Source organism: Canis lupus, chromosome 9, assembly GCF_011100685.1.
Source record: "Canis lupus familiaris isolate Mischka breed German Shepherd chromosome 9, alternate assembly UU_Cfam_GSD_1.0, whole genome shotgun sequence".
NCBI lineage: Eukaryota > Metazoa > Chordata > Mammalia > Carnivora > Canidae > Canis > Canis lupus.
The window spans coordinates 44,111,746-44,128,696 of record NC_049230.1 but is presented as its reverse complement, the minus strand read 5'-3'; the positions used below and the strand labels follow the sequence as shown (position 1 = coordinate 44,128,696).

Genomic DNA, 16,951 nt, shown 5'->3' with positions numbered 1-16,951 from the left:
GTTGTCATTTTAATGGAGAATAGTCTTCAACAAACGACACTGGGACAATTGGATATCTATATGCAAATAATAAAGACCCCTATTTCATACAGTATACAAAAATTAACTCAAAATTGGATCACAGGGCAGCCCCGGTGGCGCAGCGGTTTAGCGCCGCCTGCAGCCCAGGGCGTGATCTGGAGACACTGGATCGAGTCCCACGTCAGGCTCTCTGCATGGAGCCTGCTTCTCCCTCTGCCTATGTCTCTGCCTCTCTCTTTCTCTCTCTCCCTCTCTGCATCTCTATGAATAAATAAATAAAATCTTTAAAAAAAAAAAAATTGGATCACAGACCTAAATTTAAGTAGTAAAACGACAACACAGGTACAAATCTTTGTGCCACTGGATTAAGGAGTGGTTTCTTAGGTACGCCACCAAAGCAGTAGAAACCTAAGGAAAAAAATAAATTGGACTTTCTCAAAGTTGAACTTTCGTGCTTTAAAGGATACTACCAAGAAAGTGAAAAGATAACCCACGGAATGGGAGAAAATATTCACAAATTATATCTAATAAGGGACTAGTATCTAGGGTATATAAAGATGGGGCGCCTGGGTAGCTCAGTCAGTTAAGTGTCTGTCTTCAGCTCAGGTCATGATCCCAGAGTCCTGGGATGGAGCCCCATATCAGGCTCCCTGCTCCGTGGGGAGTCTGCTTCTCCCTCTCCCTCTGCCTGCTGTTCCCCCTTTTTGTTCTCTCTCCCTCTCTCTCTGTCATAAAATCTTTAAAAAAAAAAAGAATATATAAAGAAAATTTACAACTCTTAAAAGGACAAATAATCCAATTTTAAAATAGGCAAATGATACCAACAGACATTTCTCCATAGATGCTATCTAAATGGCCAATATCACTGGCCATCAGGGATATGCAAATAAAAATCATAATGTGATAGTTGTCTAGGCAGAATGTAGGGAAGTAGACTGTATCCAGAACCAATTTCTTAAACAGAAGGAAAGCAAAAAGCAGTATATTCAAGTATATTGAACATTATAAAACGCAATATGTTCAAGTATATACCTATTGCATTATAACATCTGTAAAAACTGAAAGAAAAGCTACCTGTCTGCCAGAACAAACGAAGTACGAGATTAACTGATGCAAAAGTCTAGAAATACAGAAAACGACTTAAGTATTAGACAAGGATAGATACATTTGGGGTTGTTTCTACTATAAGCTGTGGATTTCACAGGAAAACATTGTTTTGGCTGCTAAAACAAAAAATATTAACATTAGATGTTATTGTAGTAGTATCAATAGCTCATTTTCAGGGATCTGTATATTAACAATTTTGTCACATCAGTATTAGCTGTCTAAAACAACTCTGTATAACTGCTTAGAAATAACTGAAATTCACAACTTAAAAAAATACTTAGATCACCCATGTATCACTTATGAAGAAAAAAAATCAGTGAGAAGTCTTTCTTTAAATATTCCTTTTGATAATGCTGTAAATATAATTATCACATACTATACATTACACAAACTTATATATCATATATACTTACATATAATATTTAGAGTGTATATATTATATATACAATACATTATATGTTATATAATACTCCAGATACACTGCGATGACAAGGCACGCAAAGACATCAAATTTGCAAGTTCTATTAAAAATATTATTATTTCCAACAATGCAACGGAAAAACATAGGTTCCCTTACCTCATCATCATCATCAGAATCATTCCCAAACACTGATGGTTTTTGCAAAACAGGGTGCAACTGCTGTGCTTTCTTTGGCAAAATAAGCCCATACCTGCATTTTTTTTTTTGAAATAGAAATTACACCATTATATTTAAATGTTAAAAAATAATACATCCACTACCTCTTCCAGATGAAGCTAACACGCCAAAACATATCATATAGGTTATGAACATGTAACAGTTTCTGCTTTTTAGTGATCTCAAAATTCTAATGTGCGTTAAGATTTTATAAGTATTACTTTTAAGTAACTATTTGCAGACAAGAGCCAAATTCAAATACCATTTTAATCAAAGAAAAGAAGTAATTAAAGAATGTTTTAGATAATGAAATAATAGTATCGTTTTAGAAAGAACATGTTAGCGGAAAGCTGTTAATGCCCACTAACTGAGAAACCCCTGTAGACACGGGGCAAATGCCCACTACACTCTACTGAGTTCATTTGCTGTCCTGGATCATCTCAGAGAACCGTCTGATCCAACTCATTTAGTTTCTCACGTTTTTGGCCTTTAAAATGCCGAGATCACGGGAAGTAAGGATTATACATCAAAGGTAAAACTTCCAAGAACACGTAATGTTTGTCTCTCTTGCGGTAATGTATACCCCAGTTCCCTATATGCCTACCCTTTTCTGTGGTTTCTCAGCACAACATTCCTAAAACAAGAAGGGAGGGCGGGAATCAGGACTTGAGCAGCCAAGGAGAATAAGGCCGTCTAAGGAAGCCAGGAATTGTCTCTTCTCATTGCCCATGAAAGCATCCAACCATGGAGAAACTCAAGCGCGGGGTAGGAAGCAAGACTGAGGGGCCTCAGACCGAGCTTTTGGAAAATAGAAAAGTCTCGCTCTCTGCCCCTCAGCCTAACTTCCTTTATTTCCTCACAAGTTTCTCCCTCAAACTTCGGGCTTCCATCCTGGAAAATGTGGGGGGGGGGGGGGGGGGGGGGAGGGGAATATGTTCCTCAGGATTTCTCGCTTTTCCCCGTCTCTATCCCTGACGACACAAGCCCCTTCATTTCCAGCGCACTTTTACTCCTCGGCCAAAGACAAAGTCGCCGCGATTTTCCGTTCCCAGCTTGACCCTAACTCCCGGATCACTCACTGCCTGCCCGGAATCGCCATCTTGCTCCCGTCTCCGCTGAACGTGGCTGACGCCGACGTGACGCTGACGCCGACGCCGACGTCGTCACGTAAACTCTCGCGCGGGTCTGGGAGGTGCGGACCACTTGTGGCTGCTGAGTCCTTTTGAGTTGCTTACGCCTTATGGGGAGACGACTCCTACGGCCTTCGGCTTTGTTTGGAAACCCACTGGCTGTCTCGAATTTAATGGGAGGAAAGGAATGACAAAATTCTAAGCCAGTAGTTCCCAAAGTGTGGAGCATCATCCGGGAATTCGTTAAATGCGAATTCCCTGGCCCTTTCCTAGACCTCCTGTCTCTGAAACTCCCGAGATAGGACCCAGCAATCTGAATTTTAGCGAACCCTCCAGGTAACTCTGATAACCACTCAAATTTGAAAAACACTGCCCTAAGGCTATCGATATTTGTGTCCCCCCGCCCCACGGAGGTAATCTGTGTGAGTATACCTGGCTCCAGGAACTCGGCAGAAGATGAAAATCTATACGTTAATACAGGACCTGTGCTCACGGGACAAAGGGATGAATAACGTGTCAATACTGGGTATAGAAGTCAAAATCATATATATGTATATTTTTAAATCTAGTCACATTCCGTCTGTTCATTCACTAGCAATTGGCCCATTCCAAGCTGGTCTTACGGCAACCAAAGATAATCTTTTCAATTAACAGAAGGATGTTAAAATACTCGACTATAATTGTGGATCTATTTCTCCTTTCAATTCTGTCAGTTTTGTTTCTTCTATTTTGCAGTTCTGTTATTAGGTATATAAACACTTAGGATTGTTAGGTCCTCTTGCATTGATCTCTGCCATTGAGAATTACCCTCTTTTAACGTACTGTATGTGATATTAATACAGCCAGCTTTGTTAGCATAGTATATCTTTTCCCACCTTTTTAACCTATTTGTGTCTTTATAGTCAAAGTGGGTCACATATTGATAGTATTATATATTTGGGTCTTGCTTTTTTTGTCTAATATGACAATTTCTTTTACTATGTTGTTTAGAAACCCCATATTAAAGTGATTATGAGTATAGAAACCCCCTATTAAAGTGATTATGAGTATGGTTGCAGTTTTTCTGTTTTCCAATCTGTTCTTTGTTCTCTAACCCTCCCTGCTCTTTATTTTCCTTTTTTTTTTTTTTTTTTTTTGCCCTCTTTTGGATTGATCAAGAAATTTTTACAATTCACCTTAAGATTTTTATGATACAACGTCTTTGTTGGCTTATTAGCCATACTTGTTTTTTTTAAGGTGTTACTTTAGGTTTCTCATATACATCTTTAATTTATCTCAGTCGGGATCCCTGGGTGGCGCAGCGGTTTGGCGCCTGCCTTTGGCCCAGGGCGCGATCCTGGAGACCCGGGATCGAATCCCACGTTGGGCTCCCTGGTGCATGGAGCCTGCTTCTCCCTCTGCCTGTGTCTCTGCCTCTCTCTCTCTCTCTCTGTGACTATCATAAATAAATAAATTAAAAAAAAAATCTTTAAAAAAAATTTATCTCAGTCTGTCTTCAAGTAAGAATATACTTCTCTATGTATAAGTTAAAAACCTTACAAAAATGTACTTCCATTTTCCCTTAGACTTTGTACTATTGTTTTCACACATTTTACTTCTATGTTATAAACACATAATTATTTTTGCTTTAAGCAATTATCTTCCAAAAACATTTTTTAAATAAATATATTATGTTTGCTCACATATTTACCATTTCTGTGTATATCAGATTTCTATCTAGTACAGCCATTTTTTTTTTTTAAGTCGGGGATGGCCAAGTGGGGGAAATGAAAGAATTTTAAGTAGGCTCCACAGCCAACATAGCGAAGCCCAATGTGGACTTGATATCACGACCCTGAGATCGTGACCTGAGCCAAAATAAAGTGTCAGTCACTTAACCAACTGAGCCGCCCAGGCACCCCCAATTCACAAATTTAAGGTGTATAATTCAGTGATTTTTAATATATATTCAGAGAGCTGTGCTACCATCACCACAATCAATTTTAGAGTACTTTTAATGCCCAAGAAAGAAAGCATATATCCATTAGTCAATTATTTTATCCCAGACCCTTTGACCCTAGGTAACCAGTAATCTACTCCTGTCTCTTTGGACTTGCAGTTCTATCAGTGTTAGCTCCACGGATTTTGAAACTCTGGTATTAGATGTATAAATATTGAAGATTGCTGTGATTTCTTAATTGACCTATTTTTCATTATGAAATGACCTTTATCATGGTAATATTCTTTGCTCTGAAATCAACTTTGTGTGTTATTATTATGGTCACTCCAGCCACTCTTTTGACATTAATTCCAGGGAAAGTGAAAAAATGTTTACAAAAGGAAAATTATAATTTACCTCATGGCTAAGCCCTTAAATAGCATACATAATCACAATGCTAATGCTAAATTAAATATCAGTCTATTCTAACTTAAATTACATTGTAATATATTGTAAAGGATGGAGGAATAGGAAATGTTTCGTGTTTGTGTGTGTCAACACACATATGGGCAAGAAGCTAAATCCTTGTAATGCATACTGGGAGGCTAATAAATATTGTTTAAATCGGGGGGAAAATGTAGCCACACAGCATGTTCATTCACACTGTGGAGGTACATATCAAAAGAAAAGCCAAGATAGGGGTTGGGAAACTTTCTGTGCCAAGGGTCAAATAAAAAATATTTAGGTTTTGTGGGCTTGGGGTCTTAGTAGCTTGGCAGCTACTGAACTGTGCCCTTGTAGTGTGAAAGCAGTCATAAATGCCCACTTCGGCAGCGCATATACTAAAATTGGAAAGCAGTCATAAACATTATGGGCATGACTTTACTTTCTTCTTTCCTTCCTTTCTTCTTTCTTTTTCCCTCCTTCCTTTTTAAGTAAACCCTATGTCACATGTGGGGCTCAAACTTATGACCCTGAGATTAAGTGTCACTTGTTCCACCGAGTCAGCCAAGCACCCCTGAGCATGGCTTTTTTAAATAAAACTATATTGTAATAGGCAACTGTCTAGATTTAGTCCTTGGGCTGTTTATTAATGCCTGAGCTAAAGGAATTGAAAGTAGTTGACTCAGAAGTAAGAAAAATAGGGGGGAAGAGAGACTGAGAAATGCTCTGGTCTTAAAAGACCTTGTATAACAGGATGACTCTTTAAACTATGAGTATATGTTATTTTGCTTAAAATAAAAAGAATCAATAAAAGGTAAAAATCAAGCCCTCTGCCAAGACTGTCTGCCTCTTGCTTGAAGAGACTGAATAGGGAATTAGTTATACAAAATTACCCAGCTCAATATCCTATATATAAAGTGAGCTTTTGAATTGGTGTATTGGATCCTGTATTCTCCCATTACCTTTAGGATGTAGTGAAGGAGTTGTATGATTTTCCCAGAGGTAGAAGGGTTTCAGAGAGCTCAGGTTCTTCCGTCACTTGGCAGAGTTTGCAGCAATGGTGGTTCCTGATCAGTGAATCAGAAACACAGAGAAACCTCCTAACATTTTGAACCTGAGTTTAGGAACTTTCATTGAAGATGCGGGAAGAAAAGAAGCAGAGTAAGCCAATAAAAGATGGTATCATCACTACCATACTCCTGTCTGTTACACAAGAGATAATTCTTAGACTTTTAGAAATAAGACCTCAAGAACAGAACAGTTGACTTAGAATTGGATCCAACACAACTATAGGGTCCTCAGCACCCAAACTAATGGATCTTCCATTGAGTCATTTGACATTAACGTTACTGATGTTATTTCCTTACTCTTTAAGTCTCTGGTGTTTTTTGTACCCTTTGCCTTTTTGTGCATTCTTATCCCTACCCATTCTCTAAACTTTTTCTCTACCAACAGTTTCTGCTAACTTGTACTACCTGAAAGTCAGTATGTTTTAATTTGTTTAAGGCCTGGCATGAAACTTTTGGCCTCTCTAAACACTTAACTATCCTTCTAGACACTGCTTCTATTGCTATTTCCCAGTTTGGTTTATCCATGGTTTGGTTACTTTCTATATTAGTCCATTTCACAAATTGGTCTCCCTTTGGCAAAAAGCTATGGCTGGAGAGTTAGGGTCATATAGAACAAAATATGGCCACCAAGAGGTGCCTTCTGGTTGTGGCTTGTGGGCAGGACAGTCTAAGCCCAGGCAGCAGATTGAGGAGAGGTAAAATAGAATTAATGACTAGGAAGTGGAACACCCTCTGAGTATAATTACCATGCCTAATCACAAAGAAATAGGCAATATTTAATTAATTGATATTATCTATTGAGGGAGGCCTTTATAATAAAATCATATAAGGGAGAGTAAGAACACAGAGTTAATGATGTAGGGTGGGCTTAGGTGAGAGTGGCATTACATAAACCTCCCATGAGAAGAATGAAAATTCCCAATATTACTGGCAAAAAGATATGAGTCAGTGGATTGGGGATGTCTATAGAATGTAAGAGTAGCTGGTAGCTTATATTAAGAGGGAATGGGAAATCAGTCACAAGAAATCACATAATATGTGATTCCATTTATATAAAATATCTAGAGTAGGCAAATCCATACAGGAAGGAAAATGAATAATTGCCTAGGGCTTGGGTGGGGGAAAATGGAGAGTGACTACTAATAGGCATGAGGTTTCTTATGGGGGTAATGAAAATGTTCTAAAATTGATTGTTGTAATGGTTGCAAATTCTGTAAATATACTAAAAACCATTACATTGTACATGTTAAGTGGGTGTATTATATTCTATATAAGTTATATTTCAATAAAGCTGTTAAAAGAACCAACAGGAACTTTTGAAGATTCCAGTATCATTGTCTTGAAAACTTGTTCCTAGACCATGGAAAGCCATAATTAAAAAGGAAAATGTTCGGAGCAGACAATCTCTCCTCTGCTGTCCTGGCCACTGAGGCTCCTTTACAGTTTAATAAACTTCTATCTCCTTTCTTCTGCCTTAGGTGAGTTCTTTCACTGCCTGCACCACCGGCCTTCACCCAATCTGAATGTCCCACATTTTGTGGCCCATATGGAGAACCTCTCCTGGGCGGAGACTATTCTCAGATTCTCTTGGAATTTCCCAGGACTTTTCCTCAATGGACCAACTCTAGTACTCCTTAGGGGACTGACAACCGTGGCCAAGGTTATTCCTTGGTGAGGATCTGAAGCCCCAGGGGGAGCCCACCACACCACCCTTGCTGAAAGGGTGAGGAATTTACCCTTTTGCCCCTTTTGCCCTTTGATCCTTCCTTCCCTCTCCTTTCTTTTGGGCCCTTTGGCAGTCTAACCCTAGTACTTCTCAGACAACTGAAGATCTCTGGCCAGGATGGCTCCCAGGTGTGATCTAAAGGTCTGAGGGCAGACAAGTCAGACTGCCTGTGCCTCTGAGGGTGAAGAATCCCTTTCCTTTCATCTTCCACTCCATCTCTCTGAAGTCTCTGTTCCTAATGGACAGTGCACTTGACAGTAGAAGCTCATCTAGGGAAATCTGCATGCATGATGGACTCATTTGGGACCCTTTCCTTTTTTTTTTCTTTTAAGATTTTATTTATTCATGAGAGACATGGAGAGAGAGAGAGAGAGAGAGAGAGAGGCAGAGACACAGGCAGAGGAGAAGCAGGCTCCATGCGGGGAGCCCGATGTGGGACTCGATCCTGGGACCCCAGGATCACACCCTGGACCAAAGGCAGGTGCTAAACTGCTGAGCCACCCAGGAATCCCTGGGACCCTTTCCTGATGCTGATTTAACTCAGCTGCCTGGCTTCTTTTGCCCCACCTCCCCACCCCTTTTCCTTTTGTTCCCTTGGGTCCAGCTGCCATCCTGATCTACAGGCAAAATATGTTCCTATGCATCTGATTGAATCCAACAATTACATACAAATGATGATTCCACAAGGATTCCAGCCCATGCCATCAGAGGGTCCCCTCCCTCTAAATCCCATGGACCTGGCCACTAGGGAATTTCACTTAAATTCACTCAAATCTCCTCTCAGCACTTTAATATAATGCCATGTTCTGGTCTATGACTGCACAAAACCCTTGATGGATCCACAAGTTTAGGTAGGGACAGCATGCCTTCCTCTGTTCAATATGAAGCAGCTACTGAAGATGATTCCTCTGCTCAAATGCCAAAGATTTGTCATTGTTGATCTCTGGGGGGGGGGGGGGGGGGGGTAGGTGGGGAAGAATGTAGAGGCCACTTGTAGACAACAGGCTTGACCAATGGAAACCTGAGAAAGGCTAAAGGGCTCACCATGACCACTGGGCTGAATGCAAACAGGCTCATTAAGTGACCCACTTCAAAATAGCCATAGGCCCTAGCTGACCAATGGGCTACTTAAACTGGACATAATTACCAAAGAAGGAAAATTGCATACATTCTCATACCCTCTCATTTCCCCCATAATTTTAGCCCTACCACCATGTCCTGGTAGATAGTCTCTCCTTACTCGTTCCTCCCTTAGTATATTCAATAAACTTCTATCTCCTTTAAGTTAAAAAAAAAAAAAGAATGAAAATTGTCTAGATGGTTGACACCATACAGTGTCCTTGTTACCTATAAGCTACAGCAAAGAGAGCCAATAAAAATCTAATCAATTATATGCTTCTGAAGTATATGTAACTATAGGTAATTCAATCTGTTCAGATTATTCAAATCAATCTATCCAATAAATAGATTTAAATATAAATCTGTATCCAAATTTTTGCCAAGTGTAAACAGCATCTGCTTCACTTAAAGTAAGTTCCTGGTGTTAAGGCATGGTATTTTACTTGAATGATGGTCAAATAAATTCAATTAATCTTAATTGTTGGTTGCTTAATTTTAAAGTAGTTTCCAAAAGCCTGATCACATGGTCATTAGCTTGGTAAAGGTTGAAAAGTGTTTGTGAGATGACTGAGGTGCTGGCAAAAATTAGGAAAGATGAATGCTAGGTCCCCCTGGTTCTCACTAGCTGTTTGGACCTAGGTAACTCACTCTTTGAGCCTATGTCCTCATTTATAAAGTGGGGATTATAATATTGGACTGACTACCTTACTGGTTATTGGGAGGATCAAATGAAATGGAGTATGAAATTACTTTTAATGAGTTAAAATCCACGCAAATGTATGATATCTGTTCTCATTAGGCTAGATGCCATTTAGTTAACCTAATGCCTGTGATAATGGTTAAGAAGGTAGCATTCTGCAAAAATGTCCTCTCCTCACTGCCTAAAATGCCATTTGTATGCACAGTGAATTCTATAAGCTTGTTCCGAAACCATCAGGATATGTGACTCTCAGTTTAATATCTTCAAGAACATTGTTCCTAGAAATGTTGTTGCAAATGCCCTGAAAAGCCCTCTTCTAAATATGAAATAGGCTTATAGGTTAAAACTGGGCATCCAGGAGATGAGGACTGGTAATAACACTGCCATCTTATCAGAAAAGGTTAAGAAGGGGCCTCCAATCTCAAATTATAAGATGTTTGGAACACATCACATTTTGTCAACAAAATAAAGAAAATGAAGTTTAATTTCCCAAATTTTTATTAAAAATGGACTCTCATCAGATATCTTATTGCAAAGATGAAATCTCACAAAAGAGCAGTAAAGTTTGCCATAATAATAAGCTTTAAATAAATATAAATTCTTTTTGCAGTTCTTGAACTTGAGAGGTTTTTGTTATTAAAAAAAAAAGTGTTTTCTTTTTTCCATGAGTCATGGACATTTTTCCACAAGAATTTCTATTCATCGGAATAATTTGTTAAAATAAGTGGGGAGGGGAGCCAGAGCTGGGGAGGAAGAAGAAGTGGTGCTCACTTAAGTCTCTGAAAAGTTAGAAAAACAATTCCCAGTTCATTTCTTAAAATCTTTATTACTTGGTACTCTTAATGTAAAAATTGCCATTTTTTCCCCTTAAATCCTCAGTCTTTACTTTGTACCTTAAAAGAATAAAAATAACTCTACCTGATTAACCACAAGAGTCCCATGGCAGATACAAAGCTAAGACTAAAAGGAAACTTTTAAATATATTGTATAACATATATTTGGTTACGACTACCTTAACTAGATAGTTTTTAGATCAATTTCTCCTTAGGTAGCATTTTTGTTTTAAAAGTGCTGAGGTAAATGTCTAGGAGAAGAATATGTCTATGTGGCACTCCTTTCCAATTGAAAATGTTTTATAGTTAACAAAACAACATGACAAAAATATCCTAAATACAGTACCAATTCATTAGCATTTCCCTGGCAAGTTTCCCTTTGGCATTTTTGCATAAACACAGGAGTCAGTTTTGGAGGGCAATGGGGGTAAAATAGCACTGCTTGGTTTTTTGTTTAGCTCCATGAGAGCTAAGCAGATGTGTGCCCAGTGGTATAGGTATTCGATGACAATATTACCAAATTTCCATACTTCAATTCGAGAATGACCTGTACCAAGAAAAAAAAGTTAATTCGGATAGTTTTGTAATTCTATTATTAAAATATAAGTTCTAGTATTATAATGAAAGTTCATTAGGTATGTTAAGTTAAAGCCATAGCAGAATTTTATGTAATTATAAGAAAATAGATTATAATAAATGTTGCTATATTCATATAATATTATGTAGCATTTTATGATTAAAGAACTAGAACTACTTTTGATTATAAATCTCAAAAACAAATTATCACAAAAAGTATATTGTAAAATAATATGTTCTTGGGGCACCTGGGTGGCTCAGTTGATTAAGCATCTGCCTTTGGCTCAGGTCATGATCCCAGGGTCCTGAGATCATCCCCTGCTCAGCATGGGAGTCTGCTTCTCCTTTCTCTGCCCCACCTCCCTGCTCATTCTTTCTTTCTCTCTCAAATAAATAAATAAAATCGTTTAAACAAATGTTCTTTTAGATAAACCAAAACACTGCAAAATAATATTATATTGTTTATAGATTCATAAGCATGTAATAAAAGAAATCATGCATAAAACTGATAAACATCAAATCATAATGTTAACTTTAGAGAGAAAAGAGAATGGGATCAAGGAGAGATAGAAAGTCTCAACTGTTTCTATAATGTTTTATTTCTTTAAAAGTGTCTGACTCATAAATAGCGTTAAGATTGAATATAGCATATGGCACTGTAATGACTACACAGGTGTTAATCCTAACTTATTTTAAAGTAAACTCTACACCCAATGTGGGGCTTGGGCTCACAACCCCAAGGTCAAGAGTTGCATGCTCTTCTGATTGAACCAGCCAGGCACCCCTCTAACTTCTATGTTTAAAATATTTCCTGGGATCCCTGGGTGACGCAGCGGTTTGGTGCCTGCCTTTGGCCCAAGGCGCGATCCTGGAGACTCGGGATCGAATCCCACGTCGGGCTCCCTGCATGGAGCCTGCTTCTCCCTCTGCCTGTGTCTCTGCCTCTCTCTCTCTCTCTGTGACTATCATGAATAAATAAAATCTTTAAAAAAAAATATTTCCTAATTAAAATTTATTTTAAAACATGGGCAGCCCCGGTGGCGCAGCGGTTTAGCGCCGCCTGCAGCCCAGGGTGTGATCCTGGAGACCCGGGATCAAGTCCCACGTTGGGCTTACTGCATGGAGCCTGCTTCTCCCTCTGCCTGTGTCTCTGCCTCTCTCTCTCTCTCTCTCCCCCCCTCTCAATAAATAAATGAATCTTTAATAAAATAATAAAATATGTGATCACGGCACACCTTGATGTTTCATTTGTCAAATTGAAAACTATTAAACTGTCATTTATAAAAGTTACTTTTCCCCAGGAGTCAATGACTAATATTCAGACAGAATGGTCCAATGAAAAGGGAATATGCTTTGAAAGTTGAACAGAGGGACGCCTCAGTGGCTCAGTGGTTGAGCATCTGCCAGTCGCCCCAGGGCGTGATCCTGGAGTCCTGGGATCGAGTCCCACATCGGGCTCCTTGCATGGGCCCTACTTCTCTCTCTGCCTGTGTCTCTGCCTCTCTCTCTCTGTGTCTTTCATGAATAAATAAAATATTTTTTAAAAAATTATAAAAGTTGAACAGATCTGGGTTCCAATTTGGCTCTACACCAACTAGTTCTGTGACTTTGAGCAGTCCACTTAATCGCTGTTAGTCTGTTTCATCTTCCATAAAACAGGGATAATACCTCAGATATTTTATGAGGATTAACAATGTTATAGTTTCTAAAACATATTAATTACCTTCCTTCTTTTAGGTTGACTCTCACCCTCAGCTTGGTGTTTTATACATTTTTGTTAATCCTATTGTCTACTATAGTGCCTAACCCAATAAATGTTTGCTAATTTGAGTTGACTAAACCATTAAATGATACTCATAATTGAATAGGAGTTTTTAAATATCATCTTCTATCCAATGGCTTATTGACAACAATGACAATTCTGTGCCTCATGGGTATCTATTAGAATGACAGAACATATTTTATTTCCCTATATTCTAGCCCTTTTTTTTTTTTTTTTTATATATATGAAGGAACAAGATTCCTTGAATTAGATTTAGCCTTTCTATGGTTTCAAAGTTTTGGTAACAAAAGGTACAATATGAGATATGAAAGTCACATAAAAACTGGGAAATATTCACAAGACTCAATTTTTATTTGAGGGTAACTTTAAAACATGGGGGTACAATTTTGTAAAATTCTCTCTTTTAACACACACAGAAGTACTATCTTTTTTCTAAATTGTTCCGGGACTAAAGTACGGAATGATTAAGTTAGGTTTTTCAAATCTTAAAAGTCTTTTCAGATTATAGCTTATTAACATAAGTGACCATAATGAATGGAAACAAAAACAGATGCTGGTCATGAGAGCACATTAAAAATACCTGATTCATCTCAAGTTATATAATATTAGACCAATCAACATAAACATTTAAAAATATTGAGGTGCATTTGTTATAATTGATCCCTGTTGTATTAATTAGTTTCCTGGAACCTTTACAAGGTATGCTATAGGTTGCAAAGTTTACTTTGATTATCTTAATGTTCCAATGTTAATGAATCTAAAGTTTATTCAAGGTTTCATTCCTAAAACCAAGCCTAATTCATTTTCTGAGATATCAGCTTTGTTGCACCCAACAGTTTTTATTCTGCCCTTCCCAAATCCCCATTAAGAGCTCTGTTCCCTTGATGCCTGCCACAGTGTTCTTATCTGAACATCCAAATGAAACAGACCCCTATCTGCAGCCATTATTAAGCTAGTCAGCCATCTCCACGGTGATTCAAGGACATGAGGATGGGGAGGGAGGCTTCTCCCTTTCACAAGCCCCTTTTGCTTATTTCCTGTCTTTTTGTTACCGGGGACAGAAGCTCTGGACCTATCTGGGCTGTGGTTCCTGTTTGCCTGAGTTTTCCAATGAAAGATTGATGTGTTAACAACTGGCTGTAATGATTTCTCTAATGAAGCCTCCTTGGCTCTGTTGGGTTTCCATTAAAGATGGTTGAGCGCTACTGCCCTCTTGTGATGGAGAGATGCCAGATTTTGCAGCTTGGCAGATGTCAGGTTGCACAGGTTTCATTAATTCTTTGAAGCAGATATACTACTTTTGTCTCTTTTCTAACTATAAGAAATTGTGTTTTTTTTGCTTTGCCTTGATAAAGGTTATAGTAAATTATTTGAAGGCATCTGAGCGGGGTAGCTGGGTCAATCTTCAAATCTCTTTATGAACCTATTGACTCAGAAACATTTTACGGTATTTTTGTAGGTTCTATTTAATCAAACTTACATAAGAAGTTGATTTCGCTGAAAACATTGGGATGTTTTAGGATATTTCTTTTTTTTTAAGATTTTATTTATTTATTCATAGAGACACACACAGAGAGAGAGGCAGAGACACAGGCAGAGGAAGAAGCAGGCTCCACGCTGGGAGCCCAAGGTGGGACTCGATCCTGGGTCTCCAGGATCACACCCCGGGCTGCAGGTAGCGCTAAACCGCTGCGCCACCGGGGCTGCCCTGTTTTAGGATATTTCTAATTCAAATTCCCTTTATGGATCTCTGCTTTAACACTAGATTAGTTAAATCTTTAGAAAGATGGGCAAAGCAAAAATAATGAAATACTTAAGCATCAAATTCCAAAGTTAAAGTGTGACTGCTCCTTTCAACTAATAATCCAAGATCAGCAGTATGTCTTGAATGTTCCTCTCTTTATCATTAGTTCTTAGTTTTAGTTCCTTTATTTCTATTGTTCTATACATCCTATGCCACCTCTTCATATTACCGTTACATGCAATGAGCTCAATGTCCATGCAACATTGTATACTTAAAAGAGCATGTGTGTGTGCATATTTCAGTTTTCATGTGGGTCAGAAAACTCATATTTGCTATGGCAGTCAGGCACTTAATATGTCATTGTTAATTTAATGTAGTCTGAAATGTACTGTAGGGTGTTGCTTCCTGCTTATCAGGAAAGAACCAGTGGTAAGTAGGAGGAAAAACACATTTTTTTTTTTTTTTACATTTTCTTGAATTATCCAAAATTGAATAGAATTTTGTTCCGGGTGGAACATTGACTTCTTGTAGGTATATTAGTCTCATTTTTGTTGTAAGCAAAAAATTTTTTAAAAAACACTTACTTAGGGATCCCTGGGTGGCGCAGTGGTTTGGCGCCTGCCTTTGGCCCGGGGCGCGATCCTGGAGACCCGGGATCGAATCCCACGTCAGGCTCCCGGTGCATGGAGCCTGCTTCTCCCTCTGCCTGTGTCTCTGCCTCTCTCTCTCTCTCTCTCTCTGTGACTATCATAAATAAATAGAAATTTAAAGAGAAAAAAAAAAAAAAAACAAAAAAAAACACTTACTTAGGGGATCCCTGGGTGGCTCAGCGGTTTAGTGCCTGCCTTCAGCCCAGGGCTCGATCCTGGAGTCCCGGGATTGAGTCCCGCATCCGGCTCCTTGCGTGGGGCCTGCTTATCCCTCTGCCTGTGTCTGCCTCTCTCCCTGTGTGTGTGTCTCTCATGAATAGATGCATAGAATCTTAAAAAAATAAAAATAAAAAGACTTATATATATATATTTATTTATTTATTTATTTGAGAGAGAGAGAAGCAGATTCCCCGCTGAGCAGAGACCCTGATGTGGGACGTGATCCCAGGACCCCAGGACCAAATAAGCAAAATTTCTGTAAGATATTACATTGTATTGGCTTGTTTTCATGATATAGCTATAAATCAAATGCGAGAATTGAAATCAATGTGATTTACTGTACAAAAATTCATAGTTTAATGCAGTGGCCTCTGAACTCTGTTTTGATTATGTGCTTTCCTCAGTAACAATGTTAAGCATGGGCCCCAATATATGTATATTTATGAATTATTCATTTAATTTTTAGTTTCTTTAAAGATTTTATTTATTTATTAGAGAGAGAGAGAGCACAAGCAGGGGGAGTGGCAGGCAGAGGGAGTGGGAGAAGCAGACCCCCTCTGAGCAGAAAGCCCGACATGGGGCTTGATCCCAGAACCCTGAAATCATGACCTGAGCCAAAGGCAGATGCTCAACCTATTGAGCCACACAAGCACCCCATAAATTATTCATTTTAAAATATTTAAAAACAAAAAATAGAAAGTAGGCAATGATGGGATAAAATAATTACAAATAAAAGTCCTATAATATTTTTCTTATACCCCAAAGATATAGGTATCAGTTGTTTGCTCCTTTTGTTTTCTCCTTTTTGCCTAGAGCTTGGTGGGAAAACTTAGAATATAGAGGTCTCTATATTCAGTAAACAGACTCAGGTTGTCCCTGTTTTCACTCTGGTACTCTCCGTTCTCGACTGTGTCTGAAGTCCCTAGTCCAAAGACTTTCTATGTTACCCTCTTTGAGAAACAGCTAGTGTTGGAGAAGGAACTTGTCCATTGGTGTGATGTAGAGATGAGATACAGAGACCAAAACAGTAAAACAGAAAGAAAGGAGAAACAACAGAGAAAATAAACCTTCAAAAAATAATTATTGTTAATACTCTGAGAGATAAGATGTTGCATTCATGAAACATGAACAAGATGTTGTACAAAGCAAAGATTTAGAGAACCAAAGCTCTTAGACATTAAAACATGCAGAAACAAGGATTCGATAGGATTAGGAGATCAGGTTGACAGAAGGTCTCAGAAAGTGAAATAAAAAGATGGAAAATAGGAGAGAAA

At 38.5% G+C, this 16,951-nt stretch overlaps 2 protein-coding genes and 1 non-coding gene across 23 annotated transcripts in view; all 3 read right to left on the bottom strand.

Moving 5' to 3' along the window:
• The window catches only part of NSRP1 (nuclear speckle splicing regulatory protein 1), a 54,395-nt gene extending 51,398 nt beyond the window's left edge, over positions 1–2,997 (bottom strand). The window contains exons 1-3 of one of the 4 annotated variants that reach the window (XM_038548404.1): positions 2,845–2,894; positions 2,370–2,399; positions 1,706–1,799 (exon numbers count right to left, since the gene is read on the bottom strand). In XM_038548404.1, the coding sequence (XP_038404332.1) occupies positions 1,706–1,799; positions 2,370–2,399; positions 2,845–2,864 (144 nt within the window). In that variant the 5' untranslated portion in view covers positions 2,865–2,894. Of the gene's footprint in view, positions 1–333; positions 430–1,705; positions 1,800–2,369; positions 2,400–2,844 lie in introns of those variants that run through there. The other 3 variants (XM_038548407.1, XM_038548408.1, XM_038548409.1) reach the window with 3 other exon arrangements.
• On the bottom strand, positions 2,543–2,601 carry MIR423A (microRNA mir-423a). The gene has a single exon (NR_049392.1). It is a non-coding gene; the product is annotated as a microRNA mir-423a (primary transcript).
• Positions 2,998–10,987: 7,990 nt separating the features above from the next.
• Positions 10,988–16,951, bottom strand: part of EFCAB5 (EF-hand calcium binding domain 5) — a 181,311-nt gene continuing 175,347 nt past the window's right edge. For 13 of the 18 annotated variants that reach the window (XM_038548378.1, XM_038548377.1, XM_038548384.1 and 10 more), the window contains one exon: positions 10,988–11,252. In XM_038548378.1, coding sequence (XP_038404306.1) covers positions 11,059–11,252 — 194 coding nt within the window. In that variant the 3' untranslated portion in view covers positions 10,988–11,058. Of the gene's footprint in view, positions 11,253–15,739; positions 15,790–16,951 lie in introns of those variants that run through there. The other 5 variants (XM_038548391.1, XR_005364730.1, XR_005364727.1 and 2 more) reach the window with 5 other exon arrangements.